Source organism: Cibotium barometz, chromosome 53 (assembly GCF_041138505.1).
Source record: "Cibotium barometz isolate CiBa-2024 chromosome 53, ASM4113850v1, whole genome shotgun sequence".
NCBI classification, from domain to species: domain Eukaryota; kingdom Viridiplantae; phylum Streptophyta; class Polypodiopsida; order Cyatheales; family Cibotiaceae; genus Cibotium; species Cibotium barometz.
The window spans coordinates 23695286-23718952 of NC_141098.1; the positions used below are offsets into that span (position 1 = coordinate 23695286).

The 23667-nt window shown below is 39.6% G+C and overlaps 2 protein-coding genes across 2 annotated transcripts; both read right to left on the bottom strand.

Moving 5' to 3' along the window:
• Positions 1-564: 564 nt before the first annotated feature.
• LOC147608430 (UDP-glycosyltransferase 85A1-like) lies at positions 565-2512 on the bottom strand. The gene is made up of 2 exons (XM_086789216.1): positions 1913-2512; positions 565-1734 (listed from the first exon to the last, which is right to left on the bottom strand). Exons 1-2 carry the CDS (start codon positions 2436-2438, stop codon positions 797-799), a joined length of 1464 nt encoding a protein of 487 aa, XP_086645342.1. The 5' UTR covers positions 2439-2512; the 3' UTR covers positions 565-796.
• A 2393-nt stretch (positions 2513-4905) lies between these two features.
• Positions 4906-6843, bottom strand: LOC147608431 (UDP-glycosyltransferase 85A1-like). Its single transcript, XM_086789218.1, has 2 exons — positions 6237-6843; positions 4906-6058 (listed from the first exon to the last, which is right to left on the bottom strand). The coding sequence occupies exons 1-2, from the start codon at positions 6760-6762 to the stop codon at positions 5121-5123; spliced, it is 1464 nt and encodes a 487-aa protein (XP_086645344.1). The 5' UTR covers positions 6763-6843; the 3' UTR covers positions 4906-5120.
• Positions 6844-23667: the final 16824 nt, after the last annotated feature.

Here is a 23667-nt window from a genome sequence, read left to right on the forward strand (position 1 = left end):
AGAGATTAAGCATGTCATGGGTAGATAACCTTGATTGAGCTTATGTGCAGAAGCTTCTCCAGGTCCCCAGCAAGGCCTTGTTGGGCCTCCAGAAGTGCTCAAGAGAAACCCTAAAATCGTTGCTCAAGTCTAGGCCCGGAATAGGGATATGGGCTTTCCTAATGTCTACCGTACGTGTGTGTGTCAATATATTTATATATACTATGCGTTTATGGATGATGATAATAATAATAATTATTATATCTACCCTACATGTCTATGGAACTCACACAAAACAAAAAAGATAATCACTACTTATAGCCTGATGTGTGCACACATAAGACACATAGGGTAGTTTGATATCCAATTAAAGGCGCATGCACCCAACACCCCCATAGACACACATGCATTTACACATGTATGTATGTATACTATGCGTTGTACGAATTAAAGGCACTTGCATGTGCCCATACACACACTTATATCGCATGTGCACGTATATGTATACATACTATGCAATTGTGAATTATTTACACAATATGCATGTGCACATATATGTATATATATATATAATGCGTTTATGAGTTGTTTACCCATAGCACCCTTAAAAGGGTGTTTATTTTTAAAAACAAAAGTGTTCACATATTGTGACGTGCACAAGTGTGGATCAAACCCAACCCGCTGAGGACACCTTCTATAGAGATGGTTTTACATTGGGACCATTCACACATGACCTTCCATAACGGTCGACCCTCTCGGTAGTTACACGCCACAATGCAAAGAGTGTTTATTTTATTTTTTGAAGGCGGCAATCTATCTATCCTAAGGATTGGACGAGTGCTTGGATGTTGTTATATGAAGTGCCTCCTGGTAAGAGGCTTTGACAACCGGCGTCTCTGAGCTGCATCGCATTCTTTCTAAGAACCTTGCCTTGCTCGTCTTCCATGAGAGACCTGATAACTCTTTCTACCTCCCCTTTCTCAACCAAGGCGCCACCACCCTCGCCACTGGCTTCAAACCGGAGCCCAACTTTCCACTCCTCCACAATATACTTAGCATCCAAGAACTGGTCAGCAAAGTAGGGCCAACAGAGCATGGGCACTCCATGGCTGATGGCTTCGATGGTGGAGTTCCAGCCTGCGTGAGTGAGGAAGCCGCCAACGGAAGGGTGTGAAAGGGCACGGAGCTGGGGGGCCCAGCTCACGACATATCCTCTGCCGTTGGTTTTAGCGATGAAGTCCGGCGGGAAGGCGGCGTAAGGGGCAGCTTCGACGAGGTCGGGGCGGAAGACCCAGAGGAAACGCTGCTGGCTGGAGAGGAGGCCGGACAGAATCTCTTCAAACTGGCGTTTGGAGAGGAGGGTGACACTGCCGAAGGAGACGTAGAGGACGGAGAGGGGCGGCTGGCGGTCAAGCCAATGCAGGCAAGCTCTGTCTTCTTTCCACAAGCTTGTGCTGCTCTCGTTTTCCAAGGTTTCCACAAGGGGGCCAACGGAATAGACGGGTATGTCCAGGTGGTCTGACAGTGACTCGAATGCGGGGCCCTCCAGCGCCTCGTAGCTGTTCACCACGATTGCATGGGCCCGCTCATTAGAGTCCTTGCACGCACGCGCCATGTAGCCGTACACATATTCATTATCGTTATCTACGTGCTTAAAGTCCAGCAAGTCCCCATTCAACAGCGTGGGCAATCCACGTAGCCCCTCTTGGAACACGTCTTTCTTGGACCGCTCCCTCTTCATCACCACCTCCAAAACTACACATTATTGTGAAACATATCAACCTCTGTGTAAATTCACCAAGCTTGTAGCATAATGAAGGTGCTCAAACGTAACCAGGATCTAATCAATAAAATTAAAAATAATAGTAATAATGTTCAAAACATAGACCAATGCGAGAGAGAGAGAGAGAGAGCGAGGGTGTGTGTGTTTTACCATCTTTGGTGGATATCTGGCCTGTTACCAGGTAGTTGACTAGCAGCTGCATACTTTGGCTAGAAGCAAAGAGTGCTATCCTCGGTATGTTGAACTTATCAGCTACTCTCTGAGTGGGGCCAGTCATCATCATATCAGAGATTAAGCATGTCACGGGTAGATCACCTTGATTGAGCTTATGCAGCAGCTTCTCCAGGTCCCCAGCAAGGCCTTGTTGGGCCTCCAAGAAGTGCTCAAGAGAAAACCTAAAATCGTTGCTCAAGTCTAGGCCCGGAATAGGGATATGGGCTTTCCTAATGTCTAGTTGTTGAGTAGTGTTGTTCTCATGCTTGATTTCCTCTTGCTCTTGCTGCTCATTAAGCTCAACAATTCTATGGTGGATGGGGTCGATATTAACAAATGTAATGGTGACGCCGTGAGAGGCCAGAGTCTTGCAGAAACGCATAAGCGGATTAAGGTGGCCTTGGGCAGGTAAAGGGATGGCTAAAGCGTGGTGCTTCCGAGTTGACGAGGAAGAGAAAGCCATTGAAATGATAGTTGGTTGCGCACTAAGCTCTGCCACACAAGGGATAGGGTTGGGTCTGTGGCAGCAGGTAGGCTCTACGGGCTTAAATAGCAAGGCTCAAGCATGAACCCAAAAATATCAAACCAAAAATATCAAGGGTTTATTCCGAATGCCCAAACCATGGGCATTTGCCGCCCGCAAGATCCTTCACTGTCCTTTTTTATGGATTCTCACTTCTATTATGGGCTCTCACCGGATTCACACCAACACCAACACCAACACCAACACCACACCCTGCGCCCCCCCCCCCTTCTCTCTCTCTCTCTCTCTCTCAATGGGCAACCTTTGGTCAGTTGTAGCATGCCCTACCATGCAAACTAGCAAACCCACATATATTAAGAATACCCCCATGTTTAATACTACCACACGTCTTATTCATCCATATGTCTTCAACCATTTATCCATTCTGATTGTCCTTCAAAGTGTAGATATTATTCATGCTTGCATCATAACCCAAATAGATTGCTACTTTTACAAGACATCATAAATTCACTACCATTTTTGTGTTCCCACATCATCTGAGTTGATGATCGTGACCTGCAACGTCATACCGTGCATGTCCCTCATGTGTCCACGTCTATTGCCACCATGCATAATGTCTTAGTTGTTGTGTGAAGAGAGGTGGAGAGAATCATGAGAGATAGGTGTGCTCCTTTGAAGACCTATTTATGAGCACACTCTCCTATCTATTTGTGTAATGTCTTAGTTGTTGTGTGCAAAGGGGTGGAGAGAATCATTACAAATAGGCGTGCTCCTCTGAAGACCTATTTATGAGCACACTCTCCTACCTTTGTACTATGCATCTTGGTGATCATAGAGCTTTGTGATTGCTTTGTGGATACCTTGTGTCAAGATCCATTATGCTTGTTCTCAAGTGTTTAATATTTCTTTAGTCTTGCTTGTTCTCAAGTGTGTTTAATTGTTTAATGGCCAAGGATTCCAAGCCCAAAGGTATAGCCCAAGCAAAGGCCAAGTTTTCAAAGAAGGACAATGATCATATATAAAATGACGACTTTGATACTTCTAGTTTCCCCAACGCTGCAAAAGCTAAGGAGGACTTGGATGGTCACTTTCTATAGTCATATAGATAGTTTTCTCCCATGTGCTTCGAGTTACTAAAGGAGGTTTTGGGTGGGAGAGAGGGCTATCAGCAATTCCTAATTTCTGGTGTACGAGAACGATAAGTCGGAGTTCCAATCATGAAAATAATTTGTGGCGAGACAAGTTCATTTTTGGAACTATGGACTAGATGTGTTCCATGTCTATTGCTTGGTGTATCACAGATTATGGACTAGATGAGTTTCAAGTTCATTGTTTGAGGTCTTTTAAGACGTGATGTGTGCACCACCTACTATTGGGGGATGATGGGCATGGTGTTTTACACAAACTCATAATTCTATTCCAAGAGCCAAGCGGATTTCTTTGCTATTCAAGGTGGCATTTTGTTTTGAGGAGTCAGGTTGGAAAATGCCCTTTTTGAGGTGTATCTGGTATCTGTAGTACTAGAGTGTCCATGGTTGCATCTTCATCAACTTATCTTCTTCAAACTTTTTTTGCACACTATGAGCTGCAAAGGGGGTGTTAGAATTTGTGCATCATCTCACTATTGTGTGGGATCGGACCTTTTATTGGCGTATATGTATTTTATACAATTACGGAGGTCGTGAGGTTATTTGTAGCTACCTGCCAGCTCCATAAGGATAGTTAGTTAGCTATACATGCCTCCCTATATAAAGGTCACTATCACTTGTAATCCAACATTCCTATTTCACAAGCACATACGCTCTACACCATCTAGCTAGTATTGCCATTGCAAAGCCTATTGCTACACAATAAAGATATTCATTGTCTAATGTCTCTCTCTCTCTCTCTCTCTCTCTCTCTCTCTCTGTGTGTGTGTGTGTGTGTGTGCCTCTCTCCTATGTTTTTCTTCCACATTGTGCGACTTTATTGATTAAATATTCAATTAAAGGTACATGCACATGCCCACACACACACACACACACACACACACACACACACACACACACGTGTGTGTACATATAGTTATATATACTATGCGTTTATGGATAATGATAATAGTAATAATTATTATATCTACCCTTCATGTCTATGTACACGTGTCGAACTCACACAAAACCAAAAAGATAATCACTACTTATAGCCTGATGTGTGCACACATAAGACACATAGGGTAGTTTGATATCCAATTAAAGGCGCATGCCATAGACACACATGCATTTGCACATGTATGTATGTATACTATGCGTTGTACGAATTAAAGGCACTTACATGTGCCCATACATACACACACACACACACGTATATCGCATGTGAACGTATATGTATACATACTATGCAATTGTGAATTATTTACACAGACATGCATGTGCACATATATGTATATATATAATGCGTTTATGAGTTGTTTACCCATAGCACCCTTAAAAGGGTGTTTATTTTAAAAAACATAAGTGTTCACATATTGTGACGTGCACAAGTGTGGACCAAACCCAACCCGCTGAGGACACCTTCTATAGAGATGGTTACATTGGGACCATTCACACATGACCTTCCATAACGGTCGACCCTCTCGGTAGTTACACGCCACTGTTTATTTTTTTTTTGAAGGCGGCAATCTATCTATCCTAAGGATTGGATGAGTGCTTGGATGTTGTTATATGAAGTGCCTCCTGGTAAGAGGCTTTGACAACCGGCGTCTCTGAGCTGCATCGCATTCTTTCTAAGAACCTTGCCTTGCTCGTCTTCCATGAGAGACCTGATAACTCTTTCTACCTCCCCTTTCTCAACCAAGGCGCCACCACCCTCGCCACTGGCTTCAAACCGGAGCCCAACTTTCGACTCCTCCACAATATACTTAGCATCCATGAACTGGTCAGCAAAGTAGGGCCAACAGAGCATGGGCACTCCATGGCTGATGGCTTCGATGGTGGAGTTCCAACCTGCGTGAGTGAGGAAGCCGCCAACGGAAGGGTGTGAAAGGGCACGGAGCTGGGGGGCCCAGCTCACGACATATCCTCTGCCGTTGGTTTTGGCGATGAAGTCCGGCGGGAAGGCGGCGTAAGGGGCAGCTTCAACGAGGTCGGGGCGGAAGACCCAGAGGAAACGCTGCTGGCTGGAGAGGAGGCCGGACAGAATCTCTTCAAACTGGCGTTTGGAGAGGAGGGTGACACTGCCGAAGGAGACGTAGAGGACGGAGAGGGGCGGCTGGCGGTCAAGCCAATGCAGGCATGCTCTGTCTTCTTTCCACAAGCTTGTGCTGCTCTCGTTTTCCAAGGTTTCCACAAGGGGGCCAACGGAATAGACGGGTATGTCCAGGTGGTCTGACAGTGACTCGAATGCGGGGCCCTCCAGCGCCTCGTAGCTGTTCACCACGATTGCACGGGCCCGCTCATTAGAGTCCTTGCACACACGCGCCATGTAGCTGTACAAATATTCATTATCGTTAACTACGTGCTTGAAGTCCGGCAAGTCCCCATTCAACAGCGTGGGCAATCCACGTAGCCCCTCTTGGAACACGTCTTTCTTGGACCGCTCCCTCTTCATCACCACCTCCAAAACTACACATTATTGTGAAACATATCAACCTCTGTGTAAATTCACCAAGCTTGTAGCACAATGAAGGTGCTCAAACGTAACCAGGATCTAATCAATAAAATTAAAAATAATAGTAATAATGTTCAAAACATAGACCAATGCGAGAGAGAGAGAGAGAGAGTGAGAGTGTGTGTGTTTTACCATCTTTGGTGGATATCTGGCCTGTTACCAGGTAGTTGACTAGCAGATGCATACTCTGGCTAGAAGCAGAGAGTGCTATCCTCGGTATGTTGAACTTATCAGCTACTCTCTGAGTGGGGCCAGTCATCATCATATCAGAGATTAAGCATGTCACGGGTAGATCACCTTGATTGAGCTTATGCAGCAGCTTCTCCAGGTCCCCAGCAAGGCCTTGTTGGGCCTCCAAGAAGTGCTCAAGAGAAACCCTAAAATCGTTGCTCAAGTCTAGGCCCGGAATAGGGATATGGGCTTTCCTAATGTCTAGTTGTTGAGTAGTGCTGTTCTCATGCTTGATTTCCTCTTGCTCTTGCTGCTCATTAAGCTCAACAATCCTATGGTGGATGGGGTCGATATTAACAAATGTAATGGTGACGCCGTGAGAGGCCAGAGTCTTGCAGAAACGCATAAGCGGATTAAGGTGGCCTTGGGCAGGTAAAGGGATGGCTAAAGCGTGGTGCTTCCGAGTTGACGAGGAAGAGAAAGCCATTGAAATGATAGTTGGTTGCGCACTAAGCTCTGCCACACAAGGGATAGGGTTGGGTCTGTGGCAGCAGGTAGGCTCTACGGGTGTATTAAATATCAATGCTACGCAAGGCCACGAGATCCTTGTTTATATATTAGATCTTTTCTATGATGGCCTCCACTACTAGAAAAAACCTTCCTTTAGTGTATTTCTTAAAAAGAAAAACCTATTTGACAGATTTTTAAAAAAGATTTAAGAACTAATAGGTTGATTGATTTTAAGGATTCAAAATTGAAATTTCCTTAAAATAAGCCTGGGTGTATAGGATAGCCTTTGCAAGTTTGGTTATTATATATATATATATGAAATTAAAATAATGTGATAATATAAATATGAAATTAAAATAAGTATTGCACAATGCAAAGTTCAAACTTGAAAGTTGGAACTTAAGATTGGGCACACTTTTTTATTTTATTTTATGAATATACATATTACATATTACAAACAACACGATGTCATGAAGGCGTGGTGAACGTGACCACCCTTGTGTGCTCTTCATTGGATTCCAAAGTCCACTCTAGCGTCCGCCACTCATTTTTGAAGATAAGGCTCTCTCTCTCTGTAAGATCCCCCTGTTCCCACCGAGCAATGGATTCGGGTACTAGCAGCGGAAGTAGCACTTCTCGCACGGGACAGGGGTCCCACATTCGGGGCCTCGTCCACGGATATCCGGACAAGAGACTAATCCGTCGGTTTTTCCAAAACCGAACCCGGAAAAAACTTCCCTTACCCGGAAAGCACGGGCGATTCCACCAGGATAATTTTTTACTCTAACGTAGTCAAGATCATTACTGATCACGCTGATCCAACTGCACCTATAAAGATACTCGGTCGGATCAAGGAAGAAACTTGCACTTGGATCATTGGGATCAACGCTTTTTTCCCCATCAAGAGGCACAGCCGTTGATTCCTATCCATAGAACAATTACTATCCGGGACTTACTTCATCTATCGTAATAACAGAAATTGAGTCTCGGTTTACGGATCCATCAGTCCAGCCTAACCCCATCCAATCCCATGGGTTAGCCAACCGCCCAACCACTGTAGTGATGGGATCCAATTTGGAATTTGGTTAGGTTTTGTCCCGGGTACCAAGGAAAAGAGTTCCAAGGCCCCCTAGCCGGAATTTCATGCAAACATAAAACTAGCCACACCACTTACACACCCAATATGAAAATTGCCTTTTTCTTAGCATCAGCTAACTTTAAAACAATCCTTTAATGAAACCATAGTACCATTGATCACAATCTCCCAATTTATCCAGTTGATTCATAATTTCCCATCATTCCTTCATCAGAGTATCTATGGCATCATTGGCAACTAGAACGCTCACCACTTGTCCACACAGAGGCCGTTTCCATAGTTCCTAGCCCATAATACTCGGCAATATAATCACTTATCAAGATGGACTCTCGTTGAAGATCAGCAAGATCAACCAACAGATCCATATAAAAGAGCCATGGACTCATCCGTTGAGGACCAGCAAGGTCAGTCAACCAGATCCATGCTCGGTTTCACAAAACAACTCTTACTCCTTGTTCCAATATCTTCCTCGACGCACGCGTGGGTATCCTAGGCGACCCAGAGCCCGAGCACCGTATGGTCAGCACCCTCTAGGATCCTTCGCAGGTGACCTAGCGCTTCACTCATAGGCCGCTTCCTTGGTCCCTCATCCACCGTACCGGAAGCTCACCATTTTAATCGAACCGAGGCTGGTCAAGACCTCGGTCGACCTTGCTACGCGAGACGTCCTCCATTGACTCTCCGTCAGCAGTTGTAACTTTATCAGTTAGGTCTCCACGACCTTAATCACAAGACGGTCAAAATGCTTCCCCAGCATTCTTGACATAAAACAGCCATTTACAAACAGCATTTACAAACAGTTTACAAATACAGTTTCTATATTAACTCTCATTTTTCACATTATCCCTCATTAATCCACATTACTTATTCCACATTCCATGTATATGTATACTCATCCAATCACCTCCTTTTCCATCTCTTCACTTCAGATTCCTTCACATCACATATCATATATTCACATCCATATCCACATCCATACATCCACATCCACATCCACATTCACATCCATACATCCACATCTACATGCTTATCTCCATTTTCACATCCTCATTTATACATCCACATCCCATATCCACATTCATACATACACATCCATATCCACATCCACATCCACATCCACATTCACATCCATGCATCCACATCTACATGCTTACCTCCATTTTCACATCCTCATTTATACATCCACATCCCATATCCACATTCATACATACACATCCATACATCCACATCTACATCCACATACATACATACATCCACATCCACATTCCACATTCACATCTATACATCCACATCTACATTCACATTCTCATACATCCACATCCACATTCCCATACATCCACATCTATACATCCACATTCCACATTCACATCTACATTCACATTCACATACATGCATCCACATCTACATGCTTACCTCCATTTTCACATCCTCATTTATACATCCACGTCCCATATCCACATTCATACATACACATCCATACATCCACATCTACATCCACATACATACATACATCCACATCCACATTCCACATTCACATCTATACATCCACATCTACATTCACATTCACATACATCCACATCCACATTCCCATACATCCACATCTATACATCCACATTCCACATTCACATCTACATTCACATTCACATACATCCACATCTACATTCACATTCACATACATCCACATCCACATCCCCATTCACATCTATACATCCACATCTACATCCACATACATACATACATCCACATCCACATTCACATCTATACATCCACATTCACATACATCCATATCCACATTTCCATTCACATCTATACATCCACATCCATTCACATCTATACATCCACATCTACATCCACATTTACATCTATGCATATACATCTTCATGCATATATCCATTTTCATGTTCATACATCCACACTCCCATCTCCATATCCACACATCCACATACATACATCCATTTTCACATTCCCATTTATATAACCCCATATACCTTCACATCTAATCTTTTACATCACATCCATTCTCGCCCTATCACAACCCATATACATCTTATCCTATCACATACACTTCTTACCTCATCCCCCCATACACATCTTAATTCATCTTATCACATCCTAACTTATTTCATAAGCATCTTATCACCTCTTATCACACCTCTTATCACATCCTATCACTTTCCATACGCATCTTATCAATTCTTATCACATCTCATACACCTCTTATCACATCTTATCACATTTCATATCTTTTTTTTTAAAAAAAGAGAATTCTTTTATTTGATATAAGATTTCTCTACACATTTATTTATACATAAATTCCATTTAAGGAGACTAACACTTTCGAAATTAAAATCAATCTTTTATGCATCTTCTTATGCATGATTTCAATTCGGTAGGGAATTATACTTTTAGAATAAAAGAATTTCTCTTATGCATCTAAGTTAAGCATAAAATCCATTTATGAGGAAAATCATACTTTTAGTATAAAAAGAATATCTTTTATGCATACCTATATGCATGAAATCCAATATGATAAAAGTAACACTTTTGATATAAATTTTTTTTTCCTTTATGCATACTTCTATGCATGAAAATTAAAAATGATAAAAGTAACACTTTTGATATAAAAATTTTCCTTTATGCATACTTCTATGCATGAAAATTAAAAATGATAAAAGTAACACTTTTGATATAAAAATTTTCTTTTATGCATACTTTTATGTATGAAATAAAAATGATAAAAGTAACACTTTTGATATAAAAATTTATCCATTATGCATACTTCTATGCATGAAAATAAAAATGGTAAAAATAACACTTTTGATATAAAAATTTATCCTTTATGCATAATATTAAAATTCAATTTCTCCATGATTATAATGAAATTCTTTCAATTAATCTAGGATGATGATTCCTAGAATATGGTAGGAAGTCCTCTTTTTATGCTTTGAATGAAAATTTTTTTATGCATAATTTTTATAAAAATTTTGCCATAGCTCCGCTGCTATGACTGATAAATCTCAATTTTTCTAAGGGATAAAGCTTATCATTAAGGAAATAATTAAAATGATTCTCTAATTGGATCCTTAATCCATAATGGATTGAATCATCAATATACATAAACTAAAAGCATAAGAAAAAGCCATTAATTTAGCCTCAAGCATAGCTTAATCTTGGGTTAAGGAAAAGCTTTATGAAAAGCTTGATTTGGATTGAGAATGGGTCATGAGTATGACCATTTCTTGAGTGAGAGAGAGAATTTACATAAGAATCATTAGAATTTAAACATAAATGAAAATTAACTTCAATAGCATTTATTAAATTATGTAACTCTTCACTACTATTCAAACTTCAATAGCATTTAAAAAAAACCATACCAATTAAACTTCTCAAGCTTGAGAGGGGTTGAGAAGAGAGAAACATTGAGAAATTATAGAAAGATGAATATTCACTAATTACCTTACAACTTGCTTGATTCTTTGTTCACGGTAGAGGCCCCCAACCAATCAATTGGTTAAGTATGTTGATGGAGCCACTAATGGGGATTGAAGAAAGAGGGAAGCTCCAAAAACTAGTGAATTATTAAATGAATTCACAGTTCTTGGCTTAGGTGGAGTAGAGTAACGATGCATAAACACTATATATTTTTCAACAAGGGTGAGGCTTCTATTTATAGGAAAAATTGAGCTCCTAACCAAACAAACTGATTCTAGAATTTTCTAAATCAGTTTGGTCAATATTTGACCATTTTTAGGTCAGTTAAGCTAACTTTTTGTAACTAGACTTGAATGCGGAGAGAGGAGAGATGAAATATCTCAATTTTTATGAGTTTAAAACTCATTCAAGCATGTGAAATATGCACCTCCTTTAAAGAACTCCCCTTCCTTACATATGTCATATTTTTAATATTGCTCATAGTTTTTTACTAATAAACCTTGTACATTTTCAACTCTTCATCTTATGTGAAATATGCACCTCCTTTAAAGAACTCCCCTTCCTTACATATGTCATATTTTTAATATTGCTCATAGTTTTTTACTAATAAACCTTGTACATTTTCAACTCTTCATCTTATGTGAAATATGCACCTCCTTTAAAGAACTCCCCTTCCTTACATATGTCATACTTTTAATATTGCTCATAATTTTTTACTAATAAACCTTGTACATTTTCAACTCTTCATCTTATGTGAAATATGCACCTCCTTTAAAGAACTCCTCTTCCTTACATATGTCATACTTTTAATATTGCTCATAATTTTTTACTAATAAACCTTGTACATTTTCAACTCTTCATCTTATGTGAAATATGCACCTCCTTTAAAGAACTCCCCTTCCTTACATATGTCATACTTTTAATATTGCTCATAATTTTTTACTAATAAACCTTGTACATTTTCAACTCTTCATCTTATGTGAAATATGCACCTCCTTTAAAGAACTCCTCTTCCTTACATATGTCATACTTTTAATATTGCTCATAATTTTTTTACTAATAAACCTTGTACATTTTCAACTCTTCATCTTATGTGAGTATTTACTCATTTTTGGGTATCTTCTTTTTCAAATTGGATTCATCTCCTCCCTACACATGGATTGATGCTATTGGTCCATAGGAACCTTAATTGGACCATAATCCAAAAATTTCTGAAAATCTAGACCCTTAGACTAAGGTCCTTTATACACATTTCCAATTAATTCCAATTGCACATTGGAAAGTTCTTTTTGAATTTCTGTTTCAGGGAAACTTATTTTAATAAGATGAGATAATTTTCTATCCAAAAATATTAAAAATCTGAATATTCTCTCTCTAGAATATTTTCTCTCTCTAGGTTAAAACAGTTAGAAACAAGTCTTTTATATTTCTGAAGAGGGATTGATTATAGAAGAAGATACTAGACATCAAAAAGGGGTTTTGGGGGAGGAATCTTACATTCTACCCCACTTAAAAAACGCGAGATGTCCTCATCTCGCAACTTGTGATAATTTCGCAAGATTCACGAATATGAGACTTAGAGAAAAATTTTAATCAAGATTAACCACCAAGATAAGTCTTAAAGAGAGCAAGATTCAAAATACGAACAAGATTTAAACTTTATTCATTCTCGGAACTTATACAGTAAAGATAGAGGAACTCTTTACACTTCCATAAGCCCGTCCATCATATGGTCACAAAAGCAGTCCTCACAAGCTGCACAAGTATAAGGTAACTCATCTATGGGAATGATTCTGTGGGTTATTGCTGCGCCTATCTCAGTGGTATGAGGTGTTCTAAGAAAAGGACCTCTGAGAGGCAAGCCAAAAACGGGGTAAAGGCATATCTTCTCATGAGGAAGAAAACACGCCAGTAAGAAGACCCGCTCAGAAAACCCAGGATGCCTTGATCTCATGACGCAGTAGTATCGGGGACCCAAACCCAAAGCTTCAATAACCATGGCCAAGCGGACATTGTTACGAAAGTGCTGCTGACCCCAGGGTGTTACCCTAGTTATGTCTTGATAGGTCCGCCATTTTGTCTGCGCTACAGAAGTTCCCAAGTGAGGGAAAAGTGAGCGCTCATACTGCTCTATAAAATCTTTCTTCACAGACTCCCTTGCGTCTTGAAGGTGAGAAATCATCATGGATAAAACTAATTCTTGTTGCCAAGCCATGAAGGAGATTAAGAAAGAAAGGAGATCGATGGAAGTAAGATTACTGTGAACGACAAGTAAAAGTTACGACTTATATAAAGGAAGGAGCTAGCGTAACTTAGAAGCCAACGGTAACTTGCCACTGAAGTTTTACCGTCTTTCCATGATTTGGGTTTGGCACATTTTTCTATAGAAGGCATTCAAACTTTGAGATGAGGAGATAAAAGAAGCTCGTAAGCTAAATCACTTACTTTCTTTGGTCCACAATATCTGGGAGATAACTTCTTCCCAAGAGATAAAGAACTTCTTTTGGGCCGTACTCGAATGAAGACCAAAACCTTGATATCCAAAACATCGATTCTCCTTCTGAACTCATTGTTCTGAATCTTAAAACAGGTGGGACTCTTGAGAAGTATTCAGGAAAAAGGTTCTTCCTTTTTTAAACAGAATCTTTCTTTTATTTTAGAGAGAGAATAATTATAAGATCAGAAAGGGAGATTCTTACTCCTGTATACCTCTAAGGCTGGGGGAGAATCTTACATTCTACCCCACTTGAAAAGTGCGAGATGTCCTCATCTCGCAAGGTAGAGGACAACTCTTTTTCTTAAGATCCAATTTATTATGGGGTTCCTTATATTCTGGTCAACCCAACAGAATACGGGGATAATTATCCCTTATATAGAACTCATCATTAAATAACAATTCATTCAGATCATATCATTCATATCTTTAACACGATAATGGTCCATTAGTCTGAAAATTTTCCTTCTGAACATTCCTCCACAGGAATTTTAGTTAAGCAAGTTCTCAATTTGTCATCCCTTAACTTAATCTACCGTCTCAAGTGTTAACAGTAGCAATCTGACAGCACAATCCACTAATCTCATAGTGATTTGCTGAAATCATTATCATCATTCCAGTTATGAATATCATCACTGGGACTCGTCCCATTCATCCTCATTGTGGTTTCGCTCAGCTTATTACATTTCAACTAAATTTCGAAAATCGTCATTTTTCAATCAGAATCCAATTCAATTCATCAATTCTCAAACAGAATTAAAAATCATATCAACCACATTCGAAATCATCATCTGGATAGCATTAACGCTTATAATTTCAAGTCTTAGATTTACTCGTATATACTGTCAGTAAAGAGCTGCAGTTATACTCTCGGTATATACGGATAGTCACGGCCCTTGGAATTATAAGGTAAATACCATCATGTCTAGGCCTCAAGCAAGTCAAGGATTCTATATAATTGCGGTACTTCCATCTGAAGACCCAATTACCAAATTACGAATTTCAATTTGAATATCAAATTGTATGAATTATATCACACAATTACAACCTTTTTGTGTTTCTTGATAAATTTCTGACCTATTTGTCTTCTCAATTGATCTTTATTAACCAAATGCTCTGATACCAACTGTAAGATCCCCCTGTTCCCACCGAGCAATGGATTCGGGTACTAGCAGCGGAAGTAGCACTTCTCGCACGGGACAGGGGTCCCACATTCGGGGCCTCGTCCACGGATATCCGGACAAGAGACTAATCCGTCGGTTTTTCCAAAACCGAACCCGGAAAAAACTTCCCTTACCCGGAAAGCACGGGCGATTCCACCAGGATAATTTTTTACTCTAACGTAGTCAAGATCATTACTGATCACGCTGATCCAACTGCACCTATAAAGATACTCGGTCGGATCAAGGAAGAAACTTGCACTTGGATCATTGGGATCAACGCTTTTTTCCCCATCAAGAGGCACAGCCGTTGATTCCTATCCATAGAACAATTACTATCCGGGACTTACTTCATCTATCGTAATAACAGAAATTGAGTCTCGGTTTACGGATCCATCAGTCCAGCCTAACCCCATCCAATCCCATGGGTTAGCCAACCGCCCAACCACTGTAGTGATGGGATCCAATTTGGAATTTGGTTAGGTTTTGTCCCGGGTACCAAGGAAAAGAGTTCCAAGGCCCCCTAGCCGGAATTTCATGCAAACATAAAACTAGCCACACTACTTACACACCCAATATGAAAATTGCCTTTTTCTTAGCATCAGCTAACTTTAAAACAATCCTTTAATGAAACCATAGTACCATTGATCACAATCTCCCAATTTATCCAGTTGATTCATAATTTCCCATCATTCCTTCATCAGAGTATCTATGGCATCATTGGCAACTAGAACGCTCACCACTTGTCCACACAGAGGCCGTTTCCATAGTTCCTAGCCCATAATACTCGGCAATATAATCACTTATCAAGATGGACTCTCGTTGAAGATCAGCAAGATCAACCAACAGATCCATATAAAAGAGCCATGGACTCATCCGTTGAGGACCAGCAAGGTCAGTCAACCAGATCCATGCTCGGTTTCACAAAACAACTCTTACTCCTTGTTCCAATATCTTCCTCGACGCACGCGTGGGTATCCTAGGCGACCCAGAGCCCGAGCACCGTATGGTCAGCACCCTCTAGGATCCTTCGCAGGTGACCTAGCGCTTCACTCATAGGCCGCTTCCTTGGTCCCTCATCCACCGTACCGGAAGCTCACCATTTTAATCGAACCGAGGCTGGTCAAGACCTCGGTCGACCTTGCTACGCGAGACGTCCTCCATTGACTCTCCGTCAGCAGTTGCAACTTTATCAGTTAGGTCTCCACGACCTTAATCACAAGACGGTCAAAATGCTTCCCCAGCATTCTTGACATAAAACAGCCATTTACAAACAGCATTTACAAACAGTTTACAAATACAGTTTCTATATTAACTCTCATTTTTCACATTATCCCTCATTAATCCACATTACTTATTCCACATTCCATGTATATGTATACTCATCCAATCACCTCCTTTTCCATCTCTTCACTTCAGATTCCTTCACATCACATATCATATATTCACATCCATATCCACATCCATACATCCACATCCACATCCACATTCACATCCATACATCCACATCTACATGCTTATCTCCATTTTCACATCCTCATTTATACATCCACATCCCATATCCACATTCATACATACACATCCATATCCACATCCACATCCACATCCACATTCACATCCATGCATCCACATCTACATGCTTACCTCCATTTTCACATCCTCATTTATACATCCACATCCCATATCCACATTCATACATACACATCCATACATCCACATCTACATCCACATACATACATACATCCACATCCACATTCCACATTCACATCTATACATCCACATCTACATTCACATTCTCATACATCCACATCCACATTCCCATACATCCACATCTATACATCCACATTCCACATTCACATCTACATTCACATTCACATACATGCATCCACATCTACATGCTTACCTCCATTTTCACATCCTCATTTATACATCCACGTCCCATATCCACATTCATACATACACATCCATACATCCACATCTACATCCACATACATACATACATCCACATCCACATTCCACATTCACATCTATACATCCACATCTACATTCACATTCACATACATCCACATCCACATTCCCATACATCCACATCTATACATCCACATTCCACATTCACATCTACATTCACATTCACATACATCCACATCTACATTCACATTCACATACATCCACATCCACATCCCCATTCACATCTATACATCCACATCTACATCCACATACATACATACATCCACATCCACATTCACATCTATACATCCACATTCACATACATCCATATCCACATTTCCATTCACATCTATACATCCACATCCATTCACATCTATACATCCACATCTACATCCACATTTACATCTATGCATATACATCTTCATGCATATATCCATTTTCATGTTCATACATCCACACTCCCATCTCCATATCCACACATCCACATACATACATCCATTTTCACATTCCCATTTATATAACCCCATATACCTTCACATCTAATCTTTTACATCACATCCATTCTCGCCCTATCACAACCCATATACATCTTATCCTATCACATACACTTCTTACCTCATCCCCCCATACACATCTTAATTCATCTTATCACATCCTAACTTATTTCATAAGCATCTTATCACCTCTTATCACACCTCTTATCACATCCTATCACTTTCCATACGCATCTTATCAATTCTTATCACATCTCATACACCTCTTATCACATCTTATCACATTTCATATCTTTTTTTAAAAAAAAAGAGAATTCTTTTATTTGATATAAGATTTCTCTACACATTTATTTATACATAAATTCCATTTAAGGAGACTAACACTTTCGAAATTAAAATCAATCTTTTATGCATCTTCTTATGCATGATTTCAATTCGGTAGGGAATTATACTTTTAGAATAAAAGAATTTCTCTTATGCATCTAAGTTAAGCATAAAATCCATTTATGAGGAAAATCATACTTTTAGTATAAAAAGAATATCTTTTATGCATACCTATATGCATGAAATCCAATATGATAAAAGTAACACTTTTGATATAAATTTTTTTTTCCTTTATGCATACTTCTATGCATGAAAATTAAAAATGATAAAAGTAACACTTTTGATATAAAAATTTTCCTTTATGCATACTTCTATGCATGAAAATTAAAAATGATAAAAGTAACACTTTTGATATAAAAATTTTCTTTTATGCATACTTTTATGTATGAAATAAAAATGATAAAAGTAACACTTTTGATATAAAAATTTATCCATTATGCATACTTCTATGCATGAAAATAAAAATGGTAAAAATAACACTTTTGATATAAAAATTTATCCTTTATGCATAATATTAAAATTCAATTTCTCCATGATTATAATGAAATTCTTTCAATTAATCTAGGATGATGATTCCTAGAATATGGTAGGAAGTCCTCTTTTTATGCTTTGAATGAAAATTTTTTTATGCATAATTTTTATAAAAATTTTGCCATAGCTCCGCTGCTATGACTGATAAATCTCAATTTTTCTAAGGGATAAAGCTTATCATTAAGGAAATAATTAAAATGATTCTCTAATTGGATCCTTAATCCATAATGGATTGAATCATCAATATACATAAACTAAAAGCATAAGAAAAAGCCATTAATTTGGCCTCAAGCATAGCTTAATCTTGGGTTAAGGAAAAGCTTTATGAAAAGCTTGATTTGGATTGAGAATGGGTCATGAGTATGACCATTTCTTGAGTGAGAGAGAGAATTTACATAAGAATCATTAGAATTTAAACATAAATGAAAATTAACTTCAATAGCATTTATTAAATTATGTAACTCTTCACTACTATTCAAACTTCAATAGCATTTAAAAAAAACCATACCAATTAAACTTCTCAAGCTTGAGAGGGGTTGAGAAGAGAGAAACATTGAGAAATTATAGAAAGATGAATATTCACTAATTACCTTACAACTTGCTTGATTCTTTGTTCACGGTAGAGGCCCCCAACCAATCAATTGGTTAAGTATGTTGATGGAGCCACTAATGGGGATTGAAGAAAGAGGGAAGCTCCAAAAACTAGTGAATTATTAAATGAATTCACAGTTCTTGGCTTAGGTGGAGTAGAGTAACGATGCATAAACACTATATATTTTTCAACAAGGGTGAGGCTTCTATTTATAGGAAAAATTGAGCTCCTAACCAAACAAACTGATTCTAGAATTTTCTAAATCAGTTTGGTCAATATTTAACCATTTTTAGGTCAGTTAAGCTAACTTTTTGTAACTAGACTTGAATGAGGAGAGAGGAGAGATGAAATATCTCAATTTTTATGAGTTTAAAACTCATTCAAGCATGTGAAATATGCACCTCCTTTAAAGAACTCCCCTTCCTTACATATGTCATATTTTTAATATTGCTCATAGTTTTTTACTAATAAACCTTGTACATTTTCAACTCTTCATCTTATGTGAAATATGCACCTCCTTTAAAGAACTCCCCTTCCTTACATATGTCATATTTTTAATATTGCTCATAGTTTTTTACTAATAAACCTTTTACATTTTCAACTCTTCATCTTATGTGAAATATGCACCTCCTTTAAAGAACTCCCCTTCCTTACATATGTCATACTTTTAATATTGCTCATAATTTTTTACTAATAAACCTTGTACATTTTCAACTCTTCATCTTATGTGAAATATGCACCTCCTTTAAAGAACTCCTCTTCCTTACATATGTCATACTTTTAATATTGCTCATAATTTTTTACTAATAAACCTTGTACATTTTCAACTCTTCATCTTATGTGAAATATGCACCTCCTTTAAAGAACTCCCCTTCCTTACATATGTCATACTTTTAATATTGCTCATAATTTTTTACTAATAAACCTTGTACATTTTCAACTCTTCATCTTATGTGAAATATGCACCTCCTTTAAAGAACTCCTCTTCCTTACATATGTCATACTTTTAATATTGCTCATAATTTTTTTACTAATAAACCTTGTACATTTTCAACTCTTCATCTTATGTGAGTATTTACTCATTTTTGGGTATCTTCTTTTTCAAATTGGATTCATCTCCTCCCTACACATGGATTGATGCTATTGGTCCATAGAAACCTTAATTGGACCATAATCCAAAAATTTCTGAAAATCTAGACCCTTAGACTAAGGTCCTTTATACACATTTCCAATTAATTCCAATTGCACATTGGAAAGTTCTTTTTGAATTTCTGTTTCAGGGAAACTTATTTTAATAAGATGAGATAATTTTCTATCCAAAAATATTAAAAATCTGAATATTCTCTCTCTAGAATATTTTCTCTCTCTAGGTTAAAACAGTTAGAAACAAGTCTTTTATATTTCTGAAGAGGGATTGATTATAGAAGAAGATACTAGACATCAAAAAGGGGTTTTGGGGGAGGAATCTTACACTCTCGCTAGTACCGCAACACTCATTTTTGAAGATAAGGCTCTCGCTCTCTCTCATCTCGAGTACAATATTGCAATGGCCAGTGCAAAGTTTCAACCCCCAGGAGTCTGAGCTCTCCCTATGACAATCGACCTCGTACTAGTACATCCACGTCCTTTGTGCCTCTTGCTGATACCTACCTTGCGATTCACAATTGCCTGGCTTCTCTGAGTCTTGAGAGTTGACTCTCTAACCATGTTCAGCTGCATACGGCATTCCACTAGGCCCCTAACCTAGCCGCCTACTCCTGCTCTTGGCAATGGTGCATCAAGTGTGGGCAATCTACCTTCCGATGTCCCGTTTGTTTATAATAAAAGCATGCACCTGAAAGTACTATCAAATCTGCACGTCCACGGTTCTCCCTTTGGCCCTAAAATTGCGTGGGTCACAACTGTTGCTGTTGTGGCTGGGCTGTACGAACGTGGCTTGGGCTTGAGTCGGAATGGGAGCATCTGTGGAGTCACCACCATGGCAACAACCCGTCACATGATCTCGTCTTCTTCTACGACTGGCAGTAGTCGAGCGAGTTGTAGGTGGGGTTTGTGTGACGTGCCGTGCAGTGTCCGAGGGGGTGGCCTGGATAGTGGTGGGCTGTGATGGCTGTGTAGAAGTGCCAATGCCTCCCCCAAAGTAGGCTTGAGCCGCCATAGCCCTTTGCTCGGGGCTCATTAGCGACATGGAATGATAAAATTGACTCAGGTACATTGCCTGTGGTGTAGGTAAGGTGGACAGATTCGGGCTATTTGCGGGTGTGTAGCATCAGGTGTATGATCCATGGTCTACACACATACCATCACAACAAACACAAACAAAACAAAGCATATTAGCTACTTTTGAAGCTCTATGAATTAAAAGCATTAAGCTCTATGCATATAGCTTAATCTATGCATGCATTAAGCTCTATGTATAGAGCTTGATGCATAGATTAAGCCGTTCTATGCATAGATTAAGCTCTATGCATAGAGCTTAATGCATAGATTAATTTCTATGTATAGAGCTTTAAGTTAATTATTCTAAGATTTCTTGATTTTATTTAATTTCATGATTTTGGTCTTATTTGCATATCTCATCACAATGACACACACACACACACACACACACACACACACACACACACACACATAAATTAGTAAATCCATGGCAAACAAGGAGGGAAACATGGAAAAAAAAGGAGCGAGTGAGGAGTCTTCACCTCTGAATCCAACCCAAAACTTCAAGAAAGAGGAATAACAGTTGCGTGGTAGAGTTCTATAATTTTTACGGGTGCACCAATATCTGCATCGGTATAGATGGTGGTATAGGCATTGATATAAATGTCGATAATAATTAAAATATTTTTTTGGCGATTATACCAGCGACTATATCGGTGCAGTTACCGATGCCTATAATTTTTCACAAACTTTGAATTCGAATCTTTGCCTTTTGGCTTGCCCCGCCCGACGTTTTAGATTTTTTTAAGACCAAAATTATATCCATGCTTGTCTCAATGATTGTATCCTATATCGATACGAATACACACATCTCAGGGAATGCCCAAGTTGTGGGGCACTCAGATATAAGCAAGATGTTCAAGGGAAAAGGCTTCCTGCAAAAGTTTTCAAACACTTCCCTATCATACCTTGGATAAAACATATGTTTAGGTGCAAATTCGTAGCAAGTTTAATGACATGGCATCCGTCTACTAGATCCACACACAATGTCATGCGCATCCCACAGTTAATTCTCTTGCATGGAGACACATTGAGAAGAAGTGGCCTATTTTTAAGGAAGAGCCTCATAACATTCATCTAGGGCTAGCAATAGATGGTGTGAATCCATTTGGTCTATGGAGTTCATCATGGAGCACACGACATGTTTGCCTTGTAAATTATAACCTTCCACCATGGCTGACAATAAAGAAGGGCAACCTCTTACTATCATTGATAGTTCCTGGGAAGTACAAAGTAAAGAACATGGATGTATGCTTGGCCCCATTGGTAGATAAGCTTTAAACACTTTGGGATGGCATTCATGTTTACGATATGTCCAAGCGCTATGGGTAAAGAGTTGTAGTCGGTGGATGTTTTTTCTAGAGAGATTCATGAAAACCTTAAAGTGATTTGTGCAACAACAATGAGCTCGGCAAGAGGATAGTATGGCTCAAGGATGGCTTGTACAAGAATCTCTTGTTTATATAACAGAATTTCTTAGTACATGTGACCTAGAGATGCCTCGGATATGGAGCCATCTTGAAGATGATAGAGTAGTTGGGGAAGAGCCACAAGGAAATAGGCTCGTAAGAGTGAACAATACCTTATGAGATAAGATCAATAAGTTTTGCATCTTGAACTCAAATGCCATGTGTCAGGCAAAATTCTATAAAGGTGTTTTGGACTTGTGTACATATGGGACGCATGGCATGCAAAAACGCTTTGCCCTGAATGCCCTGGTAGGTGTACAGAATGGGTGGTTTTATGCTTTTTCACGAGTTCTTGGTAATGCCTCCATGTGAAAATATTACGGGAACCCCAAATGTGATGATGGCTCGTCGATCGTGGGCTGATTTTGGATGTAGTTCTTGGGCACCTATAGTGTGTAGGTGTTGGCCATATTTAGTAAATATGTGAAGGAGGTTGGCATCGCATGGGCAATTGACGTGTTTGGTAAGTGATGATGTAGCTGATCGAGAACATGTGGGCGGCTCTGCAGGAAAGAATGATCGTGGCCATCCTCCAGGACTCCTGAGACACCAACGTGGCTGACGAAGTCAACTTCCAGGTCCTGGCCGCCCGCTATTCTGGCAGCAGCTTCGCCAAGCACAACGGAGACCTCAGCTGGTTTTCTAGGTGGAGTTTTCTAGGTGTTTCTTGTAAGGCCTTGTCGCTGGAGCTGCTGAAGATTAGCGGGGAGGACAGAAGTGTGTTGCTTTGGTTTTGCTTTGTAGCCGGCGGTGGCTGGTAGGAAGGAAGAGGGAGTATAGCTGCTAGCGAGCAGGTTTGTTGTGTTTTGGTGCAGCTCTGCTGGTGGCGACAGAGAGAAGGGGTTTTGGAGAGCCGCCAGTTCTCAGTGGATGGTGGCGACGGAGAGAGAGGGTTTTTTTGTTGGAGAGGGCCGCCTCTGGTAGCGGAGAGTTGGAGCTTTTCGCTGCAGTGAAGCCATGGAGGAGAAAGACGCCGACTGCAGTAGGCAGAGAGAAGGAGAAAAGACGTCGAGAGAAAAGGTCCTCGATACACTGACTGCACTTCCGCTAAGCGCTACGGTGG